Source organism: Benincasa hispida, chromosome 11 (genome assembly GCF_027475165.1).
Source record: "Benincasa hispida cultivar pf3 chromosome 11, pf3_genome.v1.1, whole genome shotgun sequence".
Lineage (NCBI taxonomy): Eukaryota > Viridiplantae > Streptophyta > Magnoliopsida > Cucurbitales > Cucurbitaceae > Benincasa > Benincasa hispida.
In genome coordinates, this window is record NC_143488.1 from 69,748,692 (window position 1) to 69,770,988 (window position 22,297).

Below are 22,297 nucleotides of genomic sequence, written 5' to 3' on the forward strand. Positions count from 1 at the left end.
AAGTACAATACACCCATAATAAAGAGAGTCAACTCAAACATAAATAAATTAAGTAATGGTCAAGTCAATATTAATTTGGTGGTTGAGTTGAAAATAGACATAAATACAACATAATATCTCACACATAAATGGGCATAAGAATAAAGATTAGAGGGCCTCAAGATTTGGTATAGCTCTTTCATTGGAATAAATCCAACTCTAAGCAAAGAAAATAAACAGTTTTAACATTTGTAAAATTGAAGTTAAATTTAAATGTACGAAAATTGAATTTAGTTGAATATTGGAAACGATTTCAACAGAACAAAAAAAAAAAATCATTCATGAGATGTAGAACACCAAACAAATTGAATATGTATGAAGGAAGAAATTACAAAGCAGTCCACAAAACATAAGGAAAACAAAGATGCATTCCTTTTTTAATCTAAATATCGAAATGAAATGAAATAAAATCAAATCAGAAATCATACTCAAATATTAAACACAGATTTTTGGAACAAATCATCATCGGCCTTCAGGAGAAAAAAAAAAGATAGAAAACAGACCTATTGTTGGGGTGGATTAGACCCTCCACCAAGCTCCAATAATATGGTCAGTATTCCCTATCAAGAATTCACTCGTCATCCAATTTTGATGGAAAAACATAAAAGAAAACGACAAGGGAAGGACACGTGGTTTATTATTGAAGCAATAAAAGGAAATCTGGAAGAAAAAAGTATGGAAGACAGTCATGAAACAGAACATATATCAACAGGGGAAGGAAGAACAAAGACGAAGTAAATACAATAGAAATGGAAAAAAAAAATATAACTCATTTGAGCTAGTTGAAATAAAAGTGGAAACAAACTGTAAAAGACGAAGAACAATTTATAAGAGTAAACCCTAGTTAGTCATAAACATGCAAGCCAAAAAGATGCCCAAAATGGAACAGAAACTAAATCAAAACAAAAACGAAGCAGACGAAGTGCAAAGCCAACAATAATTGAAAAACCAAACATGCAAGGACGAATAAAATATAAGGAAATCAAGACGAAAACATACAAATCTTAAGCGAGAAACCAAATATTCGAAAAAATTTAAGATCTAAATATTTAAAAAAAACTAGATCTACTATAAAATTGTTCTACTAAGAAAATAGTTAGATCTACAAAAAAAAATGGTTAAATCTACCAAAAATATCGTTAGGTCTACTAAGAAATCATTCATATCTACCCAATCTAAAGAAATAGTCATACAAAGAAAACAAAAGAAGAGAAACACATCGTTGAGTAAGAAAATGTGGATATGGAATGAAGTCTGAGAGGAATACAACTCATTCAAGTCGAAGGGAGAACAAAGATACGAGATGAAGAAGACAAGCCGAATGACGAAAGAAGAGAGAAGATGAGAAGAGAGAGAGGTGAGTAATGAAAAGGCGTGATGGAAAAAGAGAGAGAAATGAGGGAGAGTAATTAAAATGCCTGAAAAATGGAGCGTGAAATGGGGAGAGAAAAGGATAAGTAAAATGGTAGGTTTAAAGCCCACCGTTTTCTTTTAAGCGGACATCAAACATGAGATGGGCTTTTTAAGCACACCCAACCCAATTCCACGGAGGTCATCAAACAATCCCTAAAAGAGGCTTTTAATATAAAAGGCTTTAATTATAAACCTCTATTACATTAATGTTTTCTACACTCCATTTATTACATAAGTAGTCCAATGATGTAAATTCTTACTAATATTGTGGTTTATTTACTATTAAGACTCCATCCATTATTTTTATTTAAAAATAATAATAAATAAATAAGATTTTGTGCATCTCCCTCATCCATGTATAGCCTAGCATTTTGTTTATCCATGCACCCATTAATTCCGATGTTTGTGTCCCCCTTTTTTCTCCTTTTCTCGCAAAATTTCTCTCGTTTTCACGTTTCTTCTTCTTCTTCTCCTTTCCTTATTTTTCCCACTTTTTTTTCTTCCACCTATCTTCTTCATTCCCTTCTTCGATTGATCAATGCCAAGCTTTTCTTCCTTCAACGATTCTTCCGCTTCTTTCTAAATATGGAGAATCAGAAGCTTTGGTAATGATTCTTCCGCGACCACTCCCTCCGCCGTCTCAGACCAAAGCTCCGTTGTTGCCTCCTCGGAAGTAAACCGATCGTCGGTCCGTTCTTCTACGAGTCTGCTGGAACTTTCATCGAAAAAATCGCCCAAATCGTTAATGCTTCAACAGAAGTCGAAAATCGCCGAAAAGCTTGGAGAATGAATATGGAGAAGATTTCACTAGAAAAAAAAATTGAACAGTTCGCATGCGTTCGAGAAGGTATATGGAGAATATGGAAAGATTTTGGGCAATAATGTACTTCTTCGATTTTTCAATATATATTCGTTTATATTTTTAGATTTTCAGTTTTATGATATATATACACTTATATTTATTGGACATTGAGTCCATCCGTGATTCATATAGATGACTTTGTTTATTAAAAAATTATGTAGTTTGAAAATGAATTTGAAATTGTCACACTAGTCGTGTAGTCAAATTTCTTATTAAATTTAATAGTTTTATTAAGAGATTGGATATTAGGGTAGGAATAAATGCATCCATATTTCAAAATTCATGGACCAAAGAAATAATTTTTCCAAAATCGTATTAGATGCATTTTCTCTCTCCAATTAAAAATAAGAAAAAAAAATAATATGAAATGTATTTTCTTTAATTGAAAATAGGAAAAAAAATATATTAAATGTATTTTCTCTTATCATAATAAATATATCTTGTCTCTTCAATATTAGAAGAGGACTTCGAGAATATGAAAAAAGTATAAAAAAGCATATATAAAGAAATGGAAAAAGAGTAAAATGGTTCAAATGACACAAAAAACTTATTTGAAAAAAATACATTTATGATATATATGGCCCAAAATTTGTTTCTTAGGCAAAAAAAAACTCTATTAAAATTAATAAATTTATAAATATATATGGCCTTTGATTCAGTTTTGTCCGATTTTTTAGGACCGGACTGAACCTCCCAGTATTATATAGCAGTGAATCAAGAATTTTATTTTTCTAAAAGAAATCTGACCGCTTGGTCCAATTGGGAGTTTTGTCCAACTTTTACGCACCTCTAAATATATATGACAAGCCTAAGTGGATAAGTCATATATTTTTCTCACATGGTTCGTGTGGGGTTTATTCCATAGTTTAAATCTAAATAATGTGAATTTTCATGACTATTAAAATGAATTAAAATATATTTTCTGTTGAAAAGCACATTAGTTGGTCAAAAGCTAATCTTTTATATATGTAGATATAAACACACTCTGAGTCAAACTTACCTAAATCTTAATTACTCTCTTGATAAGAGAATCTGTAATCAAGAAACTCGAAAGGAAGGACCTATTTTCGCTAACCTTGGTACTTATTGACCACCAAACCAAATCATAGTAATTTAATCTATATGGGTCTAACATTCAAATCTTCACCTTGGCCTTTTGTAATAACATATCCTAAACAAATATTTTGTAAGATTAAAAGGGGCGAGGATCTTAATTGGCAGAATCAAAATACTTGACATTTTGCTAGTAAGAGTATCAATTACAAAGCAAATATAGGATGGCATTGATGCATAATTTCAGATGTCAATAGATACAAAATGGAAGTAAAAATATAAAAGAGAATTTGAAAAGGAAGGATTTCCAAAGAAGAAATTCAGAGAGACCAATCACAAAACTTAAACTATGGCAGATGGTTTCTCACCTCCCACTGGACTCGGCAATTCTTGTTCTGCAACCCATATGCTCAAGAAATTTAGTAAGGCTCAAATGTTTTGCAGCCCATTGCTCAGCCAACTTTTGTTCTTTGGCCTCTGCATCTTTTCTTAACCCTGCCAATTGTTCCTTATACTCAGCTTCAATCCTCTCCAAAGCAATCTTCTCTTCTTCTCTAAGAGCTTTCACTTTCCCTTCAACCTCCTCCATCTTCTGGCGAATCCGAGACGCTTTCTCCGACTCCAATTGCAACTCTTGTCTCCTTAACCTCCATGCTGTTTCCTTCTTGTGTGCTGCCCAAGCACGGTGGCCTTCATCGAGCTCTCGACAGCATTCGACGAGCTCGGAAGCGAAGAGGCTTCCACCACATGATGGCATTGACATTTGTGGTGCTAAATTGCCTAACACAAGCGGCATGTTTTCTGGGATTCTCTCTGGCTGTTGCAGCCAGGGGATGGGAGAGTATGCTGGAACTGTAGGGGAAGAGAGTGTTAAAGTGACGGACGGGGAAGGCGGACGGAGTGAAGAGCCACCGTTGGAATTGGAAAGCCAAGGAGGAAGAGATGGTGGTGGAGTGGATGAATCAGTTTGAAGAAATCCCCCATTGGAAGTGGCCATGATAATAAGTTTTTTTTATTGTATAGCTTTAAAACTTGGTTAGATTTCTATTCTATTCTACTCTATTCTTCCACAATTTCTAAGCAGTGTTCAATTCATTTAGTAGCTTCCCAGAGCCTTCTTCTTCATAGCATCTAAGAGAGGATTACAAGAAGTGAGATAAAAGGGCTTATCATAAGAAGATAATACAAAATAGAAACAGATTCTGGGAAAAGACTGACTAACACAGCAATCCATAACAAAACTAGGCCTAAATTTACTAAACACATTTCACATAAGAAGCTCCACTACTGTGCCATCAAGATACAGAAGAAATTCAACCTCAGCTAAACAACAAACCAGATATAACCAGCTATAGAAACAGTAATTATTTCATATTAGTAGACAAATACCAAAAAAACAAACGAAACCCATTTGAATATTACCCCAAAAATTGTGCTTCATCTAAGAAAATTCTGCAAGACTCATCAGAATTAAACAATGACAGCGACCCAGAATTCCCATTGTTCAAAGCAAAAGAGTATAAAAAAGGAGTATAGCCATCATGAAATAGGTAACAGAAGTATTTCCTCACAAGGGGACTGCAGTGGAAGTCCTTATAAGAACACGATGAAACGAGAAAAACAGAGATAAGAAAGAAGGAAAAGGGAAAAGAGAGATGAGTGCATACACTGGTAGTGGTAAGTACGAGCCTCCACAGCCAAAACAGAACCAAATTCAGTAGAAACAAAGAGAGAAAAAGAAAACCCAATTGATTAAGAAGCCCCAAAAGGAGAGAGAGAATGGAAGAGGGAGGAGAAGGATGGAATTAAAGAAAAGGGTAAAGGGAAAAGAGGGTAAATATATTGAAGAGAGAGATAGAGAGGGGTGGGGGAAAGAAGCCAAAGAAGAAGAGTGGGCGTTTCCACTCAGGCACAGCCCACAGCAGCATTAGGCCTTCGTTTAGTCACTGTTCCATATATATGTATAAAGCCAGAGGGGACGATTGAGACAGAGCGAAACAGCTGAGGATCAGAACTGCAGAGAGAGAAAGAGAAAGGGAAAGGGGGAAGAGAGTGGGTGTTGCTTGGCATTTAATGGCGCAGAGAGGTTTAAGCTTGGTTTCAGCGCTTAACCTGTGCCATCTCTCCACTCCACATACTCCGATCAATCTGGTTCAAGTATTGATATATGAACACTTGTTGGGTTGATGGTGTTTTTTTAAACCAACTCAATTCGGGGTATCAGGTTGTGTTGACGACTCAAAACATCGGATTCAAGTTTTCAACCCAATCCATAAATTCGACGTTGTGTTTTTGGTCTTTGAATTATATCTTTTTTTTAATTAATTTAAAATAATTAAATTTACTTAAAATACATGACAAGGGAAATGTATTTGATAATTATTTTGTTTTTAAAAATTAAACATATAGACATTAATTCTACCTCAAATTTATTATTTTTTTTTTTTTGTCATTTATTTTTTACCAATTGTTTAAAAAATAAAGTCAAATTTAAAGAACTAAAAGAATAGCTATCAAAAAGTTATTTTTTTGTTTTTAGAACTTGGCTAAGAATTCAACAATTATACTTAAGAAATATGCAAATTATGGTAAGAACCGTAAAAGAATTAGGCTTAATTTTCAAAAACAAAAACAAAAAACGAAATGATTACGAGACCTAAATGTTAAATACTAAATATGATATTTATTACAAATTTCAAATAAAGCCGTAAACATCATGACAATTTTAAAAGAAAAAGGTTAAAAATTCATAAATTGATCGATCTAAATTAGTCAAACTTTAAATCAAGAGAAATATATATGTTTATATGTAATTTAGGTTAAATTGGGTCTAACTTAAATCTATTTTTTGCGAATCCAAGATCCAATCCAAAACCAATCAAAAGTTTGAGTTAAATAATTCGAATTATTTGAATGGTCAAATTGTTTGAACACTTTATATATAATTAAATATACTTGTCAATTTGAATTTATAAATATATTGATCAACTTTAATATAGTATTAGAATAATTTGAATTCCATAAGTCTACTAAATATAAAATACAAATTCAATCATTGGGAAGGTTTATTTATTCTTTGCATTTTGAGATTTATAAATTCGTAATATTTACGTTATTATTATTATTAAATATAGGGGTCATTTAGACAACCAACTTGAAATGGATAAAGTGAGCTACATGTTTTAGGGTGCGACTATAATAATTATTATTTCCAACTATTATAATATATGGCTAACTACATTATTATTATATATTACTATCTTAAATCATGGTTTGTTATAATGTTTAGTATCTGTGAGTCGTCCTCTGTATCTCTCTATATTATAGTGTTTAGGTGGGGGGGGGGGAAAGGAAAAGATTAGGAGAAGAAGAAAGAAGGGGATGAGGAGTGGCGGAATGGTAGCGGTGGCTCCGGAGAAGGGGAATTGTATTGTGGAGAAATGTTTGAAGAGAGAGGGAGAGATGGACTGTAGTCCGGAATTCGCGGCCCGAGGTGACGGGGTTTGATGGAGACTGGACCTTTTCTTTTCTCTGTGCTCCATTCAGTACTCCCTCTCCCTCTCCCCAGGTTTTGTCAGTGATGCGTTACGTCCCTTTATCTTCTCTTTCTCTTTTTCCCTTTTCTTTTTTATTCTCTTCTTCTTTCTACTCCCACTTTCTTTTAAAAAAAAAAAAAAAAAAAAAAAAAAAAAAAAAAACCAATTGGTTCAATTTGATTCTCGATTGATTTCAAAATACTTGTGAGATATGAGAATTTGAACGGTTGATAAATTACGCTTAATTAGCTACTCATAGTTGATTTAAGGTGTGTTTGCTTTTGTTTAATTCTAAAAATAAGTTACTTGTAAACAAATTGAAATGTTTGACAACCACTCAAAATAGACTTTGGAACACTTTCAAAGTGCATTTTAAATAATTTTATCATTAAATAAAAACAACTTTTTTTTTCTTTTGTCAATCCAAATAGACTATTAGTTAGACTTGAATTTATAATGATATATTTGTTTAAAGCATATTTTAAAAAAAAAAAAAAATTTACAAATTTAATCTCTATAATTTGGCAAAAAAAAAAAAAAAAGGTAAATTTTAACTTTATCGAAAGTAAAATTTGTAACTTAATAAAATAAAAACTTCTAAATTCAATTAATCTAAATCATCAATTACAAATATGACACGCGAAAATTTTAGTATTTGATATTGTTTAATCAACAATCAATTTGAAAGGATAAGTTATGAAATATAAAAAAAAATTAATATTATGTTAATATTTTAGCACTCCCTTCCCGTAAAATTTGAAAATTTGTTAAAACTCAACAAATATATTTCAATATATATGGAAGAGAAAATGATGTAAAAACTTGAGCGATTGGATTATGACAAATTTAATAGTATATCAAGATATTCAAATATATGTAAAGATAACATTAAAGTGATAAAAAAATTTAACGAAAAAGAAAAAGCATGGGAAGGGGGGGTTGTCGCGTCAAAAAAGCTCTCATGTCCCATCATATTTTTCTGATACGATAGGTAAACGGGGGGAAAAAAGCAGGTTATTATGATTAACAATGTGAAAAAGGAAGGAATGAATGTATGAATAAGGGTTTTTTTTTTTTTCCTTTTCTTTTTTAATTCTTTTTAAAAAAAACAACAAAACAAAAGGAGAAACGTAGAAAGTAAAATGGGGGTATCTATGAAAATAGTAATAAAGAAAAGAAGAAGAAAAAAAGAAAGTAGGATTTGATGTTTCAAAGCTGCCGTGAAATTGAGGGGGATCCTCTTCTTTAACCCAAAATCAGTCTCAGTCTGCAAAAGCCGACCAACACTGAACCATTACGAGCCTCCAATCTCGATAGGGACACTCACTCTCGCCCCATCTTCGCCGGAATACCGCCGCCGGTCCTCACCGGAAACCTCTAACCAAAATTAGAGATAACCACAACCACTATTTTATTGTCTTTTTTCTAAAAAGGAAAAAGAAATACTTTTTATATTGGTATTTTTACTGTTTTACTGTTCAGCCGTCTTAGCTCAGCTGGTAGAGCGCGTGGCTTTTAACCACGTGGTCGTGGGTTCGATTCCCACAGACGGCGAATTTTATTTTAATTTGGTATTTTTTGTAATGTTTGTTAGTGAGAATAAGGCCTAGAGGTAGGGATGTTGTAGACGAGCCCCACCTAAGGTGTGGTGTGGTGTGGACACGTGGAATTTTTGGGATGTTTGGTTTATAAAGCCCCACCACTCCGCCTTAAAACTCTCTGTTGGAATTAACGATGTGGCCAACAAATAAAATCCCTTTGGAGATTTTTTTTTTTTTTTTTTTTTTTTTTTTTCCTTCCGTTTTAACAGATTGGAGTTTTTCAAAAACTTGCAAAACTAGGTATAAATTGAAACCATTTACTTTTTTATTTATATTTTTAAAATTAAGTACATTCCATCTACATTTCTTCTAATGATTTGCATTTTTAAATATAATAATTGAATTCTTAGCCAAATTCTAAGAAAAAAAGCTATTTGAAAGTTACTTTTCTCAAAATTTGGCTTATTTTTTAAATCATTGGTGAAATAGATAACAGATGAAAAAATTTGGAGCTGAAAATAGTGTTATAAGTTTAATTTTAAAAAATAAAACAAAAAACAAAATGATTACCAAACAGTAAAGTTAGTTAATATTATTAATTAAGACATATATTAATTGTTAATGTAAATTATGGTTCATTTTTATGAGCTCCATTTCTCGAAATTAATATTTTTCTTTTTTGTTTTCTTCTTTATTATTTTCTTGATTTATATCAATTTAAATCCTAAACTTTTATAAATATATAAAATGAAACTTGAAACATTCACTAAGTATATCCAAATAAAACATAATTGAAGGTTTAAGTTGATATAATTATGAATGTTCAGAATTTAAATTGATACAATCCCCAAAATTCAAGATTTAAATTGATACAATACTCAAAGTTGAGAGATATAAATTAATGTTTGTCCATAGTTTTTTATTGATCTTTGAAAAGATATATTGATTATTTAGTAAGTAAAATACACAAAACAATATTGATAAAGCGGAAAGAAATTCATTAGAAAACTGAGAAACCAAGTGATCGACCTTTTTTTTTTTTTTCTTTTGAAACAGATTCTTTATTTTAGTATTAATAATGTTTTTTCCCCTTTTCTGTTTAATACGGAAATATTGCTTTGAACTATTTGTTTGTGGATAAGCATGTTCAAATGTAATGAGAAGCATGTGAGTAAACTATTGATGTTGTCAAAAACTCAATTGATTAAGATATATATGTCACCGATATAAGAAGTTTGAATCTGACCTTTCAAAATTTAAAATATATATATATATATATACTTGATGTTTGAGAGAATAAAAGTTGCAAAAAAAATCGTACTTAATATTCTGGACCATTTTTTCCCAATAACATTACTAATAAACATTTGCAACAAGATGGTTTGTGTGTTACCATGCGTTAAAAGACGACATCATCATCATCATCATCATCATCATTATTATTAGGGGAAAAGATTGTCCTTTTTTTTTTAAGAAAGGAAAAAGAAAGAAAGAAAATAGCCTTTGATCTCTAGGCTTAAGATTTCATTCAATTCCTAAGTTTGCGGAGGTAGATTTATATTCTTGAATTTTGAATTCGATTTCTTTTTTATTTTTAAGTTTCAAAATTTATACTTTGAAACTTTGATTTTTACTAAATAGTCACTGATGATCATTAGTGTTAATTTTTATTTATTCATATAATAGAATCAAATTAATGACTTCACGGCTGTAACTTAGCTGAGAGTACGAGGGGGGAAAACAGAACATATACAAAAGGAGAAGCACATTTCGCAATGAAACATGTCCAACTAAGGGATGAATTTCTCAAATCTCAAGTGGTCTAGTTTACATTCAATCAGTTACAAAGCCCAGAGCACAAACCTTGTATCTCGGAATTTGAAGCATTTGGGAGAATATACGTCGCGGATTTGCCGTTGCTCGAACATGTTAGATTCAACTGGTTACCTACTTGCTGTGACTGAAAACCAAAGATGGAAATTTGGAAAAAAGTTAGAATCAAGGACTTGCTACAATGTTTTGTGTTTGTAATTCCATAGAGTTTAAATTTGTTAGATCATCGATTGATCAAAAAATTAAGTCGATAGAATTACGATAAATAAAAATATATCAATACTTTTAACACTTCTATCACTTGTAGCCATTGCAAGAGTTCAAACAAAAGAACTCCTAATCTGAAATCATGTTAAATCGTTGATTGGTTTAAAAGCTTAAAATTAAAATTGATGAGTTGTGATCCATTAATTATATACCACTTAATTTTCATCCACATGGGCACTACTTTTCTTTTTCTACCTTCATTTTCACTTACCATAGGCCCAGAGCCTCCAACTTGTCTCAGCTTTCTGGATTAACTTAATGAAATTTAATTTATAAATGGTTCATGCTAGCAAATTCTTTGTGGTTTGACTGCCCCAAGCACCAATGAAGTCCAAGTTCAACCCACGTATTATCATTTTCCTTTTATATTTATTGTTCTATTTATGTATATCAACAAAAATATTTTAGTGATTTTCTAAATTTAAAAAGTATATAGAAATCTTTTTATATTTGAAAATAAATATTTTATACTTCAATATGATGATCACATTTCCTTTAAAACTTTTTATAAGTACCTAGACATAAAAGTAAATATAAGTATATAATACTACCTTCTTTCCTTGAATTTAATTTCTTTTTTTATGTTAAATATAAACATAAATTAATGAAACTATTTTTAAAATCTTTAGTAAATAAAACTTTAGAAGAAACTATAATTCTTATACACGAAAAAACAAATACACTAATTATTTCAAGTTGCATCCGTTGTCTTGTATACTTATCTTATTTTATATTAAACAAACTAATATAGAAATACAGAAATCTAGAAATTAATCAAAAAAATATCAAAGCATTTAAAATTGTGTTTTTGACGTATAATTTTGGAATTACCTACTGTGTATCAAGGTATTTAATATTATCTTCATATGATTTTTTTTTTTTTTTTTGGGGGGGGGGGGGGGGGGGGGGGGGGGAAATCTTCCTAAGTTGGAGGTTGGAGGTTGGATCTCAGTTTTAGGTAGAATGTGATAGGACATGTTATAGAAAATTCGCTGCAAGAAAAAACCTAGGAGAAAACAACGAAGAAATAAGAATGCAGAAGGAAAGATTACCAAGCAGTATGTAGGTTCTGAATTACAGCTCCATTTCGAAGTAGGAACGCAAGACAAATAATGACACCAAGAACAATGATGGTTTGCATCAAATCCTCGACGAAGTAAAACCAGGCCAACGGTGAACCTGGCAATAAAATCTTATATCAGTTTCAAAATTCCTACATCTTTGCCAACAACAACCAACAATGAATCTGAAGTTGCATTATACACATCCTAATTTCATCAAACAAATCTTTCTAAAACATCAAGATTCACTACTATTTAGCCCATATGCATCGTGATCAATGCAATGACTTTGGTCTCATTTCATGAATCCAGTGAAGACATTGAAAGGAATGACGTATTCAGCCAATATGTTGAGTCTATACGTATTCAGCCAATCCAGTGATCAATACAATTATTGAAAGGAATGACGTATTCAGATCATAGAGTGAAGGTGTATTTTCCTCTAGTAGACAGCCAATTGCCTAACATTTCAGAATTGCAGTGTAGTTTACAGGCAAACAAAATCCACAAACAGCGTGGAGTAAACTAACAACTTTTCCAAGATCATTCCTTCCATATTACAAAAACATTTCTGAAGATTATCGTTGTTTGTAATATAATAGCTAAAGAATGTTCCATGGGACATGAAATATTGTTTAACTATCAAAACAATATTGGGTTTCTTGTAATATCTTGGGTTAAAAGAAACTCGCTGTAGCCTTCGACTCCACGTCTAATTTTTATTGTTCTCTCTCAGTAGAATTGGCAGAAGGCAGCAGAAATATAAAGTGAAATGCATACCCGGCAATCAGAAGTATTAGCGAAATGATCCATAATACACATTGATATATCTTGAATTTATGTTCGACAGCAAAGGAAGAATCTGTTGGAGAAGTATATCTTTGGCTAACCCATCCAAACTGCGGGCGAATGAGAAATACAAACCCCAGAAGAAACCCAGAAATAAATCCTCCAATATGAGCAAAATTGTCAACATGAGGAAGAATTCCTACTGCCAAATTGATCGCTATGATGACCAACAGAGTAAAAAGAGCTGCTACCTGAAGGAGCAAGGAGACCAGAAAATGCAACCAAGTTAAGTGTCAGGATTCATTTGAAAACTCCAATACAAATGCGGTTTGAAGAGTACCTTATTAGAATATATCGTCCAGTTAGTGATGAGTTCAGAAAGCATTCCTCCGAGCAACCCAAATAAGGCACCAGAAGCCCCAACAGATATGTTAGACTGGATGAATAGAGAAGACAACAGACTCCCACCAAATCCAGATATAACATATAGCAAACCAATCCGTACTGTAAAACATCCACAAAAGAATTTTGTAAAGGGTGGAATGCCAAGGAATCCAATCCATTATATATAAACATAGAATAATCTGTCTAGGAAAACAACAAACAGAACTCTTAATAAAAATGCCAAAAATCAGAGGTCGCCTCTTAAATTGGCATTTCAGAGAATAATTCTGCTACCAACACTAGAAAAGAAAAAGAAAGAATGATAGAAGGTACATACTGAATCCGAATTCTTGTTCAAGACGAATTCCAATGACTAATAGACTCAACATATTTGCCAATAAATGAAAAACACCGGCATGTAACCAATTACACGTGACGAGACGCCATAGTTGGTCTCCATGAACAGCTCTATTAACTTCTAGTGCACCCATCCTTCGTAGCCTGAAACACAAGTAATAATTAGTTCAGTGGACGATGCATAGTTCACGTTAATTTGCAAAAACCCAGAAAATTTACCCCACAAATTTAAGATTAATTAACACAAACTGGATTTTGGAAGAAAAGAAATATGAAGAATACAATGAAACCAACTTACGTTAGAGATGAAGGTCCAAGCAGAGGATTTTCTTTTAGGGGCTGGAAAGAGAATCTACCCAAGAATCGAGCAATACAAGAGACTGAATTCTTAGGACAATTATTAATGAACATGGTGATAACAAACATAACAATATTGGCTATAACAAATGATGGAATTAGCCAAGGTACCCATTTCCTGAATTGCTTGACTTCCCAGAAAACATTTGAACCTGGTGCTTGTACCGACTGGGCATCCGCCTCTACAGGGTGTATTGCAGTACCTTGCCGGGAATTGACCCTGATTTGAATATCTGAAGGATGGTGATCTGCCATTGAAGCTCTTCTCAAGTTTGAGAAACAAAATAGGATGAGACGATGGGATGAACCTGACCAGCAACCCAAAAGAAATAAGAGGAAAAAAAATCAGTATGTTTTCTTTAGAAAGTGAAAATGGTCGACAATGATAGAAGCTTACCGAGTCATAATTTGAAGGTGCAACAGTCAAAGGTCACCTACCATGGCTGCTTGAAATATATGAGAGAAGCCCAATTGTTCTTAACGAGAGATGGCTTGTGTTACAATTCTCTCAGGCAAAGGGTCTTCTTTATTTGGCTACTTAGATAATCATACAAACAGAAAGAAAATTCAGAACCCAATTAACTTCGTTTTTTTCATCCTTTTCCCCAAACAAACAAGAAATGAACTTTTCTTATGTTTACAACTTCATGAATAGCTATTCAATTTTTACCATAGAAAAAATATCAAACTATTTACAAAAATAAAAAATAAATAAAAAATAAAAAAAGATAGATACTGATAGACTTCTATCAATTTCAATCACTGTTATCAATCTCTATCAAAGAGGATTAAAATTTTACTATTTTGTGTAAATAATTTTGGTTGCTTTTTTATTTTTGAAAATCCCACCTCAGATTATAACTTGCATATTGCATGAAACAGATACAAAATTGTCAAAATATATTAAAATATAACATGCCGTATAATGGCTACATATTCTCTGTAGTCTTCAATACTTCAATTGCTACTGGCTGAATGATTACTTGTAACAATCAAACGCCTTCACCAATTAATTAATAAAGGAGTACACAACTATCTTCCAGTAAGTTACTACTTTTTTAATAATAGGCACACAACAACAATCAGGCAGTTGCAGTTGAGCTAGCAACTTCCTTTTAAGAAAATTTCAACGATTAGATTCTTCAAATGAAATTAGTTGACCTACTCTGAATGAGAAGAGTCAAAGTTAATAATAAACCATAAAATAATTAATTCAAAGATAGTTGTTATTTGTTTCATAAAATAACAAACCATAAAATAATTAATTCATGCTAGAAGGATCTACTGAAGATGGTTATTATTTGCATTACACTTGGTTGAATAAATCTATTCCCAAGAAAAAAGAGATCTTCTGAATCGGATGAGTTCAAAAAAACAAGGGACTGGATCCGAGGCTTCAGCAATCAAGGTTTGGGGATTCAATGGTCCAAAGTCAAATTGGCCTGTGGAAAACTATAAATTCGTTTGCTTAAGTTGGATTAGCGTTTTGCATTCTGAATGGTTTCTTGATCATTTTTTTTTTTTAATTGGACATTCACCAGGCAGTCTATCACTCACCTCTAATCTTGGTAATTCTGCATAAACTTCCTTTGCTTTATATGTGCTGTGTTGACTCTCTTTGGACGCTTGATTTACATCAGGAAGAGCACCTGCAAATATCCCCGATGCTCAATGACAATAGAGTAATGAAGTTGTGTTTGATGAATCAGTTATTGACACTTTCCGCACCTTTAGCAGAAATAAGCTGCAGCCGACTCTTGTGTGCTGGACTGATTGCTATTTTCTTCAGTTGCTTCATCAGCATGTCTTGGAGATGTCTTTCCCTGGTGCCCAACATCATGTCACGAATGCAGATTGGATGAATATAAACTGAAACCAACTCAAAACATGCCGAGCCATTACAGTATAAACTGTCAATTGTCTCCATTCCGTTTCCAATAACTGAAGTCACGCATCTATAAGTTTTGCCCAGAAACAACTGCATGTAAGTTCATAGATAAACAATTTCGTTTTCTATCCTAAGCCAACAATTTGCATTTGAAACCAAATATAAACTCTACCAAACTGGCCCAAAGAAACTTAAAAAGTAAATACATAAAATAAAATTTTACCAGATCATACTACCTTTGATAACAATTCAAGATTAAGACCTAAGAAGCACGGATACTGATACGACACGATACGTCATATTTTTAAAATCTAGGATGCGGACACAGACACAGGAAAGACACATTGATTAGCATATACATTTTTTAAAGTATATATAATATTTTACATGAGAAGGAAATTCAAGGTCAATGATCTTATGCATTGTATGCTTCAAAAATTAGTTTGATGTAATATGTTCTCAAAATATATATATAAGTTTTATCATATGTGTCTATTTAGTATACTTAATAAGTGTCTGATATATATCTAACAAACATTGAACCTATTTTGACTTTGTACCATTACTGTCCAACACATCTATTTCACTAACAAGTGTCTATTACGTGTCCAACAAGTGCCGGAGTGTCCAACATGGATACAATAGCCGTGCTTCTTAGATTAAGACATAGAATCAACATTCAGATTCAGTCCTTTGACAACCATTGTTGATTGCCAAAGTAACAACAAAATGTATGGTTGCAAAGCTGCAGATAAGTAACCTGCAAATCCACATTGATAAATCCTAATCCTCCAGACTACAAAAATACCAAGAAAATCGAGCTTCTTGAGCAAGAGCCGTGCAAAATGCCAAATTCTTTTGAAGAAAGAGCAAAAATGAGTGCAGTCTAAAGAGCATGGTAAAATTTCCGAATGTTACTGGGGTCGGGGGAAGAGAGCCGGATGATCGCCTCACATTCCTCGTTTTCACGATCATCAGGCTTCAGCAACGAAATCTAGACTGAAAATTTCGATATCTGGTTTCAATTTAATAAATATAGTAAGAAATATTGCTTAACAAAGCGAAATAGGAAGATCTAAAGCTTCGTCTCTTTCAGTTTACCTTGAAGTCAAGCAAACTGAGAATGAGCTAGTCTTAATCGACGTTGCAGATAATGTGTCATTTGAATATACAATATTGAACCAAAGAAATCGGGCAATCATTGATGCAACTACTAGAACAATCAAACAAGCCGAAAGTAAACTAGTTTTGATCGATCCCACAGATACTCGAGAATTGAAAGTTGAACAAGAAATCGGACAATCATCGACGCAACCACTAGACAAATTGAAAATAATTCGAAGCATCGACAAAGAAAGAAGCATCGCACCTGCTGGACGATGGCAATTAGGGTTCAGCGACAGTGAAAGAAGATAAGAGCAGTTGATTCAAGATTGACGGTCGAAGATTCCAGTTTCTCCGAGGCGGGAAAGATTGTTGGGAGCACTGAATGAAATATTTTGGACTTTGTTTAAAGTTTATTATTTCTATTGAATAGTTTGTGAATTTTAAATAATTTTCTTTTAAAATTATTATGATATGTTTTGTTTAAAACTGGTAGATATTTATTTAACCTTTGAGTTTTATGAGATCTAAGTTACTAGTTGGATTGGATAATATACACAATCATGAGCGTTAATATATTAATAATATACTTGAAATATCTTAATTTGCACAAAATAAAATTTTAATTGCTTTCACATATCCCCAATAAGTCACAAAAAAGGAACTGAATAATAATTTAACTCCAAAATCAAGATAAAATATATTTTTTATCCAAATCAACTTCATATGGTTTAGATAGTAAATTTCAACTTATCAACTATGAGGTATACATATATATTCTACATTGAACAATTAGAGTATACATGCTAAGTTACACACAAGAATAGCATTCAAAATAAATGAATTACAAAATGATTAAAATGATTAAAAATAAACTGAAGATAAATGAATAGTGTTCAACGATGTCTTCCTAAATTTTCTGATGTCAATTTCTGGAGCTAGGACTGTTCGCCCACCTACAAAGTAGATAAAACAACAATTTGAACAAAAGTAAATCAATGATCATGTTAGCATGCAAGAAAACAAACCCCAATAGGTAGAATTCTACTTACCTAAGCATTTTAAAAGTGCTTCTTAAACAATCAATAAACCAAGATTATTACTCTTATATTTTGAAAATTTTTAGCAGCATAACAACGCTACTACAACAAAACTAAAATTTTCCTTGAACCTATTCAAAGAAACACACTCCCAATAATATTTCACAACCATTTCTTCTCAACGGAACTACCAAAATTCTCAAAAAACGAATATTCAACACTTCATAAAACAAATCCAACAAAACTTATTAAAAACTAACCAACTGTATTCAATGACAACTCAGGTAAACTAAACAAAGAACTATTATAAGTTCTCAACTCAAACATCTAATTAAGAACTAACTTAAATTTAAAACATTTTTAAATTCTAAATATTTGAAATAAGCAAAATTCACCCTAGGCAATTGCTTAATGGATGTAAAATTACAATCATACACTTAAAAGGGGAAGGACAATTTTTAAGTTACAAATTAATTTTACCTGCCAAATACCAAGAGTGCATTGCAAGACTACCAAATGCTAGGATATTAGCAAGAGATGACAAACCATGAATCATCCAGAATTTCTTGTTCATTGCTGCAAGTTTTGGATTCACTTTTGCTACTTCTATATTTTTTGACCACCCAACTTCCTCGCCAATGTTACTCTCCCTCTCCACTTTGTCTTTGTTTCATCAGCTGAAGAACAATAATGCAAAGAATATATGAGATGGAGTTGAATTGTCTTATTGTAAATATATTGTGATACAAGAAGTTCAAAGCAGGTAAAATTAGGATGAATAGAGAGAGTTGTGACACTATCAAAGCTGATGAAGTACTGTAGTAGGATGGTGGAATGTTTTTAATGTTCATACTAATTCTTTCATAAGAAATACTATAATGTTTATGCATTGCACTGAAATTCCACATCTATTGTCTATTACTACAATTTAAGGGGGGCTAATACAAAATGTGGAGAGCTATTCTTTGTTTTCTTCTTTTTTCTTTAACTTTATATTTCAATTCTAACCTATAAAATTAGCCTAGAATACCATTTTGAACTTTATTATTTAAAGGCAAGATTTTTATTTTAGAACCCATCCAACCACTTCCAGCCTCAGACGTAGTTCCAAATAAATACGAACACTCAGCTCAGTACACTTGGAAACCTTTGCCCCCTAGTCTTAGTTATGATCTTCAACTTCACCAAAACAACCCACACCTAAGCACGAACACATAACTGGATCAGAGACACAACATCCCAAGAAACAGACAACGCTTAGCAAAACAAAACCATTTTTCCCTTACTGAAACTTCCTCCACACGACTATTGACTGTTGGACAGTTGCCAAAAATTGGTTGAAACCTCAAATCCTAACCTTGAAATATTACAAAAATGAATCACCTGAGGCCGACCCATAACATGAAATTAAAATAACCCGAACAAGCATCTAAAACAACTCATTGATTACCTTACAACTCACCAGCTGTCAAATTGATGATCCAGCGATGGCGACCTCACAAAACGGCGATGGGGAAAGAGATGCGACTGACTACCTGTTGGGATTGGTGTCCCAATTCTCCCATAGTTTCGTTGTTTGTAATATATACACATTGTTTTTGAATAAAATAAGAGCTATTTCATTATGGTATTTACTCATATCCAATAAACAAAACTTCATTGTTATCGTATGTAAGCTTAAGCATGTATATGAGATATACAAGTGGATCATGTCTTAAGTGATAACCTAAATAGGTATGTAGTATAAGGATTAAGGTGGGATACCTGATCTTGGTGACACTACGGATACAGCCCGCTTTGTAGAGGTTTGCAAGTGTTGTAAACTATTACAGATAGTAGATCCTGATCATTCATGTGGAGACGTGCGAGCAAGGGTATCCTATACAAAGAGTTTGTATAAGACCGGACCACGAGATGATTAATCTCTATATATAATGTCGTTGATACTAGAGACTTACATCTCACCTAAACGACCATAGATGACATGACCTCAATCCTTAGTGTCTTGGGAACTCCTGCCTTTTAGGGCGGTCCTTTGATTAACATGGATGAAAGTGACCAGATTGTCAACTTAACATGCCTACCTTTTTAGGGACTTGTCTGATTTGGGAGCTGGGAACTTAGTTACACAAAATGAAATTCACTTCTTTGCCGAAGTAGGGGTAAGTAGATAAATTGCTCCTTTAAGAGCTAGTTCCGAGGATTGAACATAGTGGCTACAGCTTCTCTTTGGAAGAGAGGACTAAGTCATAGTCTATGTTCATTAGAGGGATCGGTAGTACTTAAGGAGTTAAATGTAACTACAGGGGCATAACGGTTATTGGCCGAGGTGTACTTATGAGCGATCTGTGAAGGGTTATCGCACTGTTGATTAGTTAAGATGGACACATAATATACTGTAGTAAGGAGAGTTCAGCTGTCAGTCTTTAGTGGAGTGTCTGGTAGTTAACGGATGATGGATCTCGTGACTAAAGAGTTTAGTTAGTTATTCACATATCGTTGGAGCTTCAAGTTACAGGTCCATAAGATCCCTTTGGTAGCTCAATGGATTCAAGTTGAGGACCAATTCTTGGTGTTGATTTGAAATGTTCAAATTGACAAGAGATAATTCGATTATATATGATATGATCGATATGGTGTATGAGATGCATCAAGTTGAGGGTTAATGTAAATGAAATTTACATTAAAGACCATGGAATAGAAAAATAGCTATATTTTAAATGTTTCATGGGATGAAATATTAAAATTATAGGTTATAAATATAGTATGGTAAGTTGGTTGTCATATGTATTTATAATAATATTAATTATTGAATAATTATCTCTTTCTCTCTAATAACCAATTGAGTGGGAGGTTATTGGTAGTTTCACAGTAGTCTAAGATAAAAGGAAAAATATTTTCCTAAATTTAGTAAAGTTGTTGAATTGAGAATTCCATTATTGGAAAGTTCTCACGAAAAGATTGTCAAGTAAATACGATTTACTAAATGACATCTTTGAGTGACTAGACGATCATGGAGTATTTTTATACGATAGACACTTAGCTGACCGATAAGCTAAACGATCGTGCAGCTTTAGCTAAACGATCGTATAGCTTTTATTAAACGATTGGGCATCGTCTATATGATAGACTTTGACATTTCCCACTTGTTCAATCGCTTACACGATTGTTTTCCTCCGGTCTCTACCTCTAACCAAGTCCACACAGAGCCATATTTATGGATTCTCACATCGAGAATACTAGGGTAACCTTTGTGGTGGTGTTATACTCAACTCGACACTGTCGAAGTTATTCGGAGGTCGTTCATTGAGTTTGTGGTGTTCATGTGGTGGTTGCATTGTTCGTGATCTTGGAGATCATTCTGTTCGAGTGCGTTGTGACCATGTTGTGTTGCGGTCGTGGTGTACGAGCGTTCGAGTGTTGCAGTGTTTCTGATTGTTCGAGCGTTCGTGATCAAAGGTGTTGAAGATGAGTCTTCAAAGGTATGTGAATTATATCCCTTGATCGTTTAGTTAAGCATGCTATAATTTCGTTTTATGCATAGCCGTATGTTTTCGTTTCTTTATTATAATTGTGTTGTTCATATACGAATGAAATTTGGAACGATCGAAATGAGTTATTTCGTTTTATGCTATGTACCATCTGGTGATCAGCTTGCTGACTGCTTAACCAAGCCCCTAACTCACTCTCAATTTCATTTGTTGCGTTCCAAACTCGGAGTCGCGGAGCTCCCCTCTCATTTGAGGGGGGATGTTAGAAATAATTCCATTCCCAGAGACAAAGGCAAGGGTAAGGACCAATTTGAAAAATCCTCCTCAACAAACTATCCCAACCCCACGTGTTATTGTTAGAATTCCTCCACTAAAATGATGTCACTTGTATACAATAATTTTTCATTATATTGTTTTATTCTTTGATGTAAATATCAAGACCCTATGAAAGGGTATTACCCACTATATAAAAAGGGGCATTCACCCAATTGAGTAAATATAGGAAAATCATTACAACCCTTTTACCTTCTCCGTATCCTGTCATTTCTACAGCCCTTTATCTTCCTCTTTACTTTGTCGTTTAGTGGAGTTTTCCAAATTTTGACACCTTGCCCACTAATTTAGTGCTAATTGAGGTGTCAATTAGCTAAATGTATGAGTGATTGCATGTTTGAACTTGATAAATACTTCATTATTCAGAATTTTGAAGGCATGCATTCTGAAATTTAAGGAAATTTCTGTAAAAATTATTGAACTCTAACTCTCTTTCCAATCCCTTGCCCAAACTATCTCAATCTTGAGTTTCCACTATTCGATCCAAGCCTGATGATAGTAAATAATACTCTATTTGTAGTCTACTATAGTTTTGGAGAAATTCGTGGAATTCAGTAAGGAATTGAAGTGATTCTACAAAGGTATACTTTCATGAAACCCTCCTTTTATAAAAACTGTTCTAGCATGCGTTTGTAACTCAAATTAAATATAATTAGAGTGCTTAATTTCTGTCTACTTCCGCTTTATGCTTGTTTATCTTATCGAACCCTAACAATCCCCAAATCCTAAGATGCCATAAACTACTTTTACGACCTCTCCATAATTCAAAAGGTATTCTACCTCCAAATTGTTTCTTTGTTATCTACTTTTTGCCAATGGTTTAAAAAACCAAGCCAAATTTTGAAAACTAAAAAAGTAACTTTTCAAATTTTGTTTTTGTTTTTAGAATTTGGCTAAGAATCCAACTATTACCGTCAAGAAAGATGCAAATCATTGTAAAAAATGAAGA

General features: G+C 32.8%; 2 protein-coding genes and 1 non-coding gene across 6 annotated transcripts; 1 reads left to right on the forward strand and 2 right to left on the reverse strand.

Moving 5' to 3' along the window:
- Positions 1 to 3,528: 3,528 nt before the first annotated feature.
- On the reverse strand, positions 3,529 to 5,642 carry LOC120089781 (transcription factor AS1-like). 2 transcript variants are annotated; one of them, XM_039047176.2, is made up of 2 exons: positions 5,035 to 5,642; positions 3,529 to 4,498 (listed from the first exon to the last, which is right to left on the reverse strand). In XM_039047176.2, the coding sequence occupies exon 2, from the start codon at positions 4,362 to 4,364 to the stop codon at positions 3,732 to 3,734; it is 633 nt and encodes a 210-aa protein (XP_038903104.2). In that variant the 5' UTR covers positions 4,365 to 4,498; positions 5,035 to 5,642; the 3' UTR covers positions 3,529 to 3,731. The 2 variants fall into 2 exon arrangements, with proteins under 2 accessions (XP_038903104.2, XP_038903105.2); XM_039047177.2 differs by lacking the exon at positions 5,035 to 5,642 and adding an exon at positions 4,790 to 4,928.
- A 2,742-nt stretch (positions 5,643 to 8,384) lies between these two features.
- On the forward strand, positions 8,385 to 8,457 carry TRNAK-UUU (transfer RNA lysine (anticodon UUU)). The gene has a single exon. It is a non-coding gene; the product is annotated as a tRNA-Lys (tRNA).
- A 1,641-nt stretch (positions 8,458 to 10,098) lies between these two features.
- On the reverse strand, positions 10,099 to 14,042 carry LOC120089900 (RHOMBOID-like protein 1). 3 transcript variants are annotated; one of them, XM_090306542.1, is made up of 8 exons: positions 13,890 to 14,028; positions 13,604 to 13,800; positions 13,434 to 13,515; positions 13,116 to 13,279; positions 12,735 to 12,898; positions 12,386 to 12,645; positions 11,597 to 11,723; positions 10,099 to 10,404 (listed from the first exon to the last, which is right to left on the reverse strand). In XM_090306542.1, exons 1-8 carry the CDS (start codon positions 13,895 to 13,897, stop codon positions 10,282 to 10,284), a joined length of 1,125 nt encoding a protein of 374 aa, XP_090162668.1. In that variant the 5' UTR covers positions 13,898 to 14,028; the 3' UTR covers positions 10,099 to 10,281. The 3 variants fall into 3 exon arrangements, with proteins under 3 accessions (XP_090162668.1, XP_038903263.1, XP_038903264.1); XM_039047335.2 differs by having other exon boundaries at positions 13,434 to 13,800; positions 13,890 to 14,042; XM_039047336.2 differs by lacking the exon at positions 13,890 to 14,028 and having other exon boundaries at positions 13,434 to 13,487.
- Between the last annotated feature and the right edge of the window lie 8,255 nt (positions 14,043 to 22,297).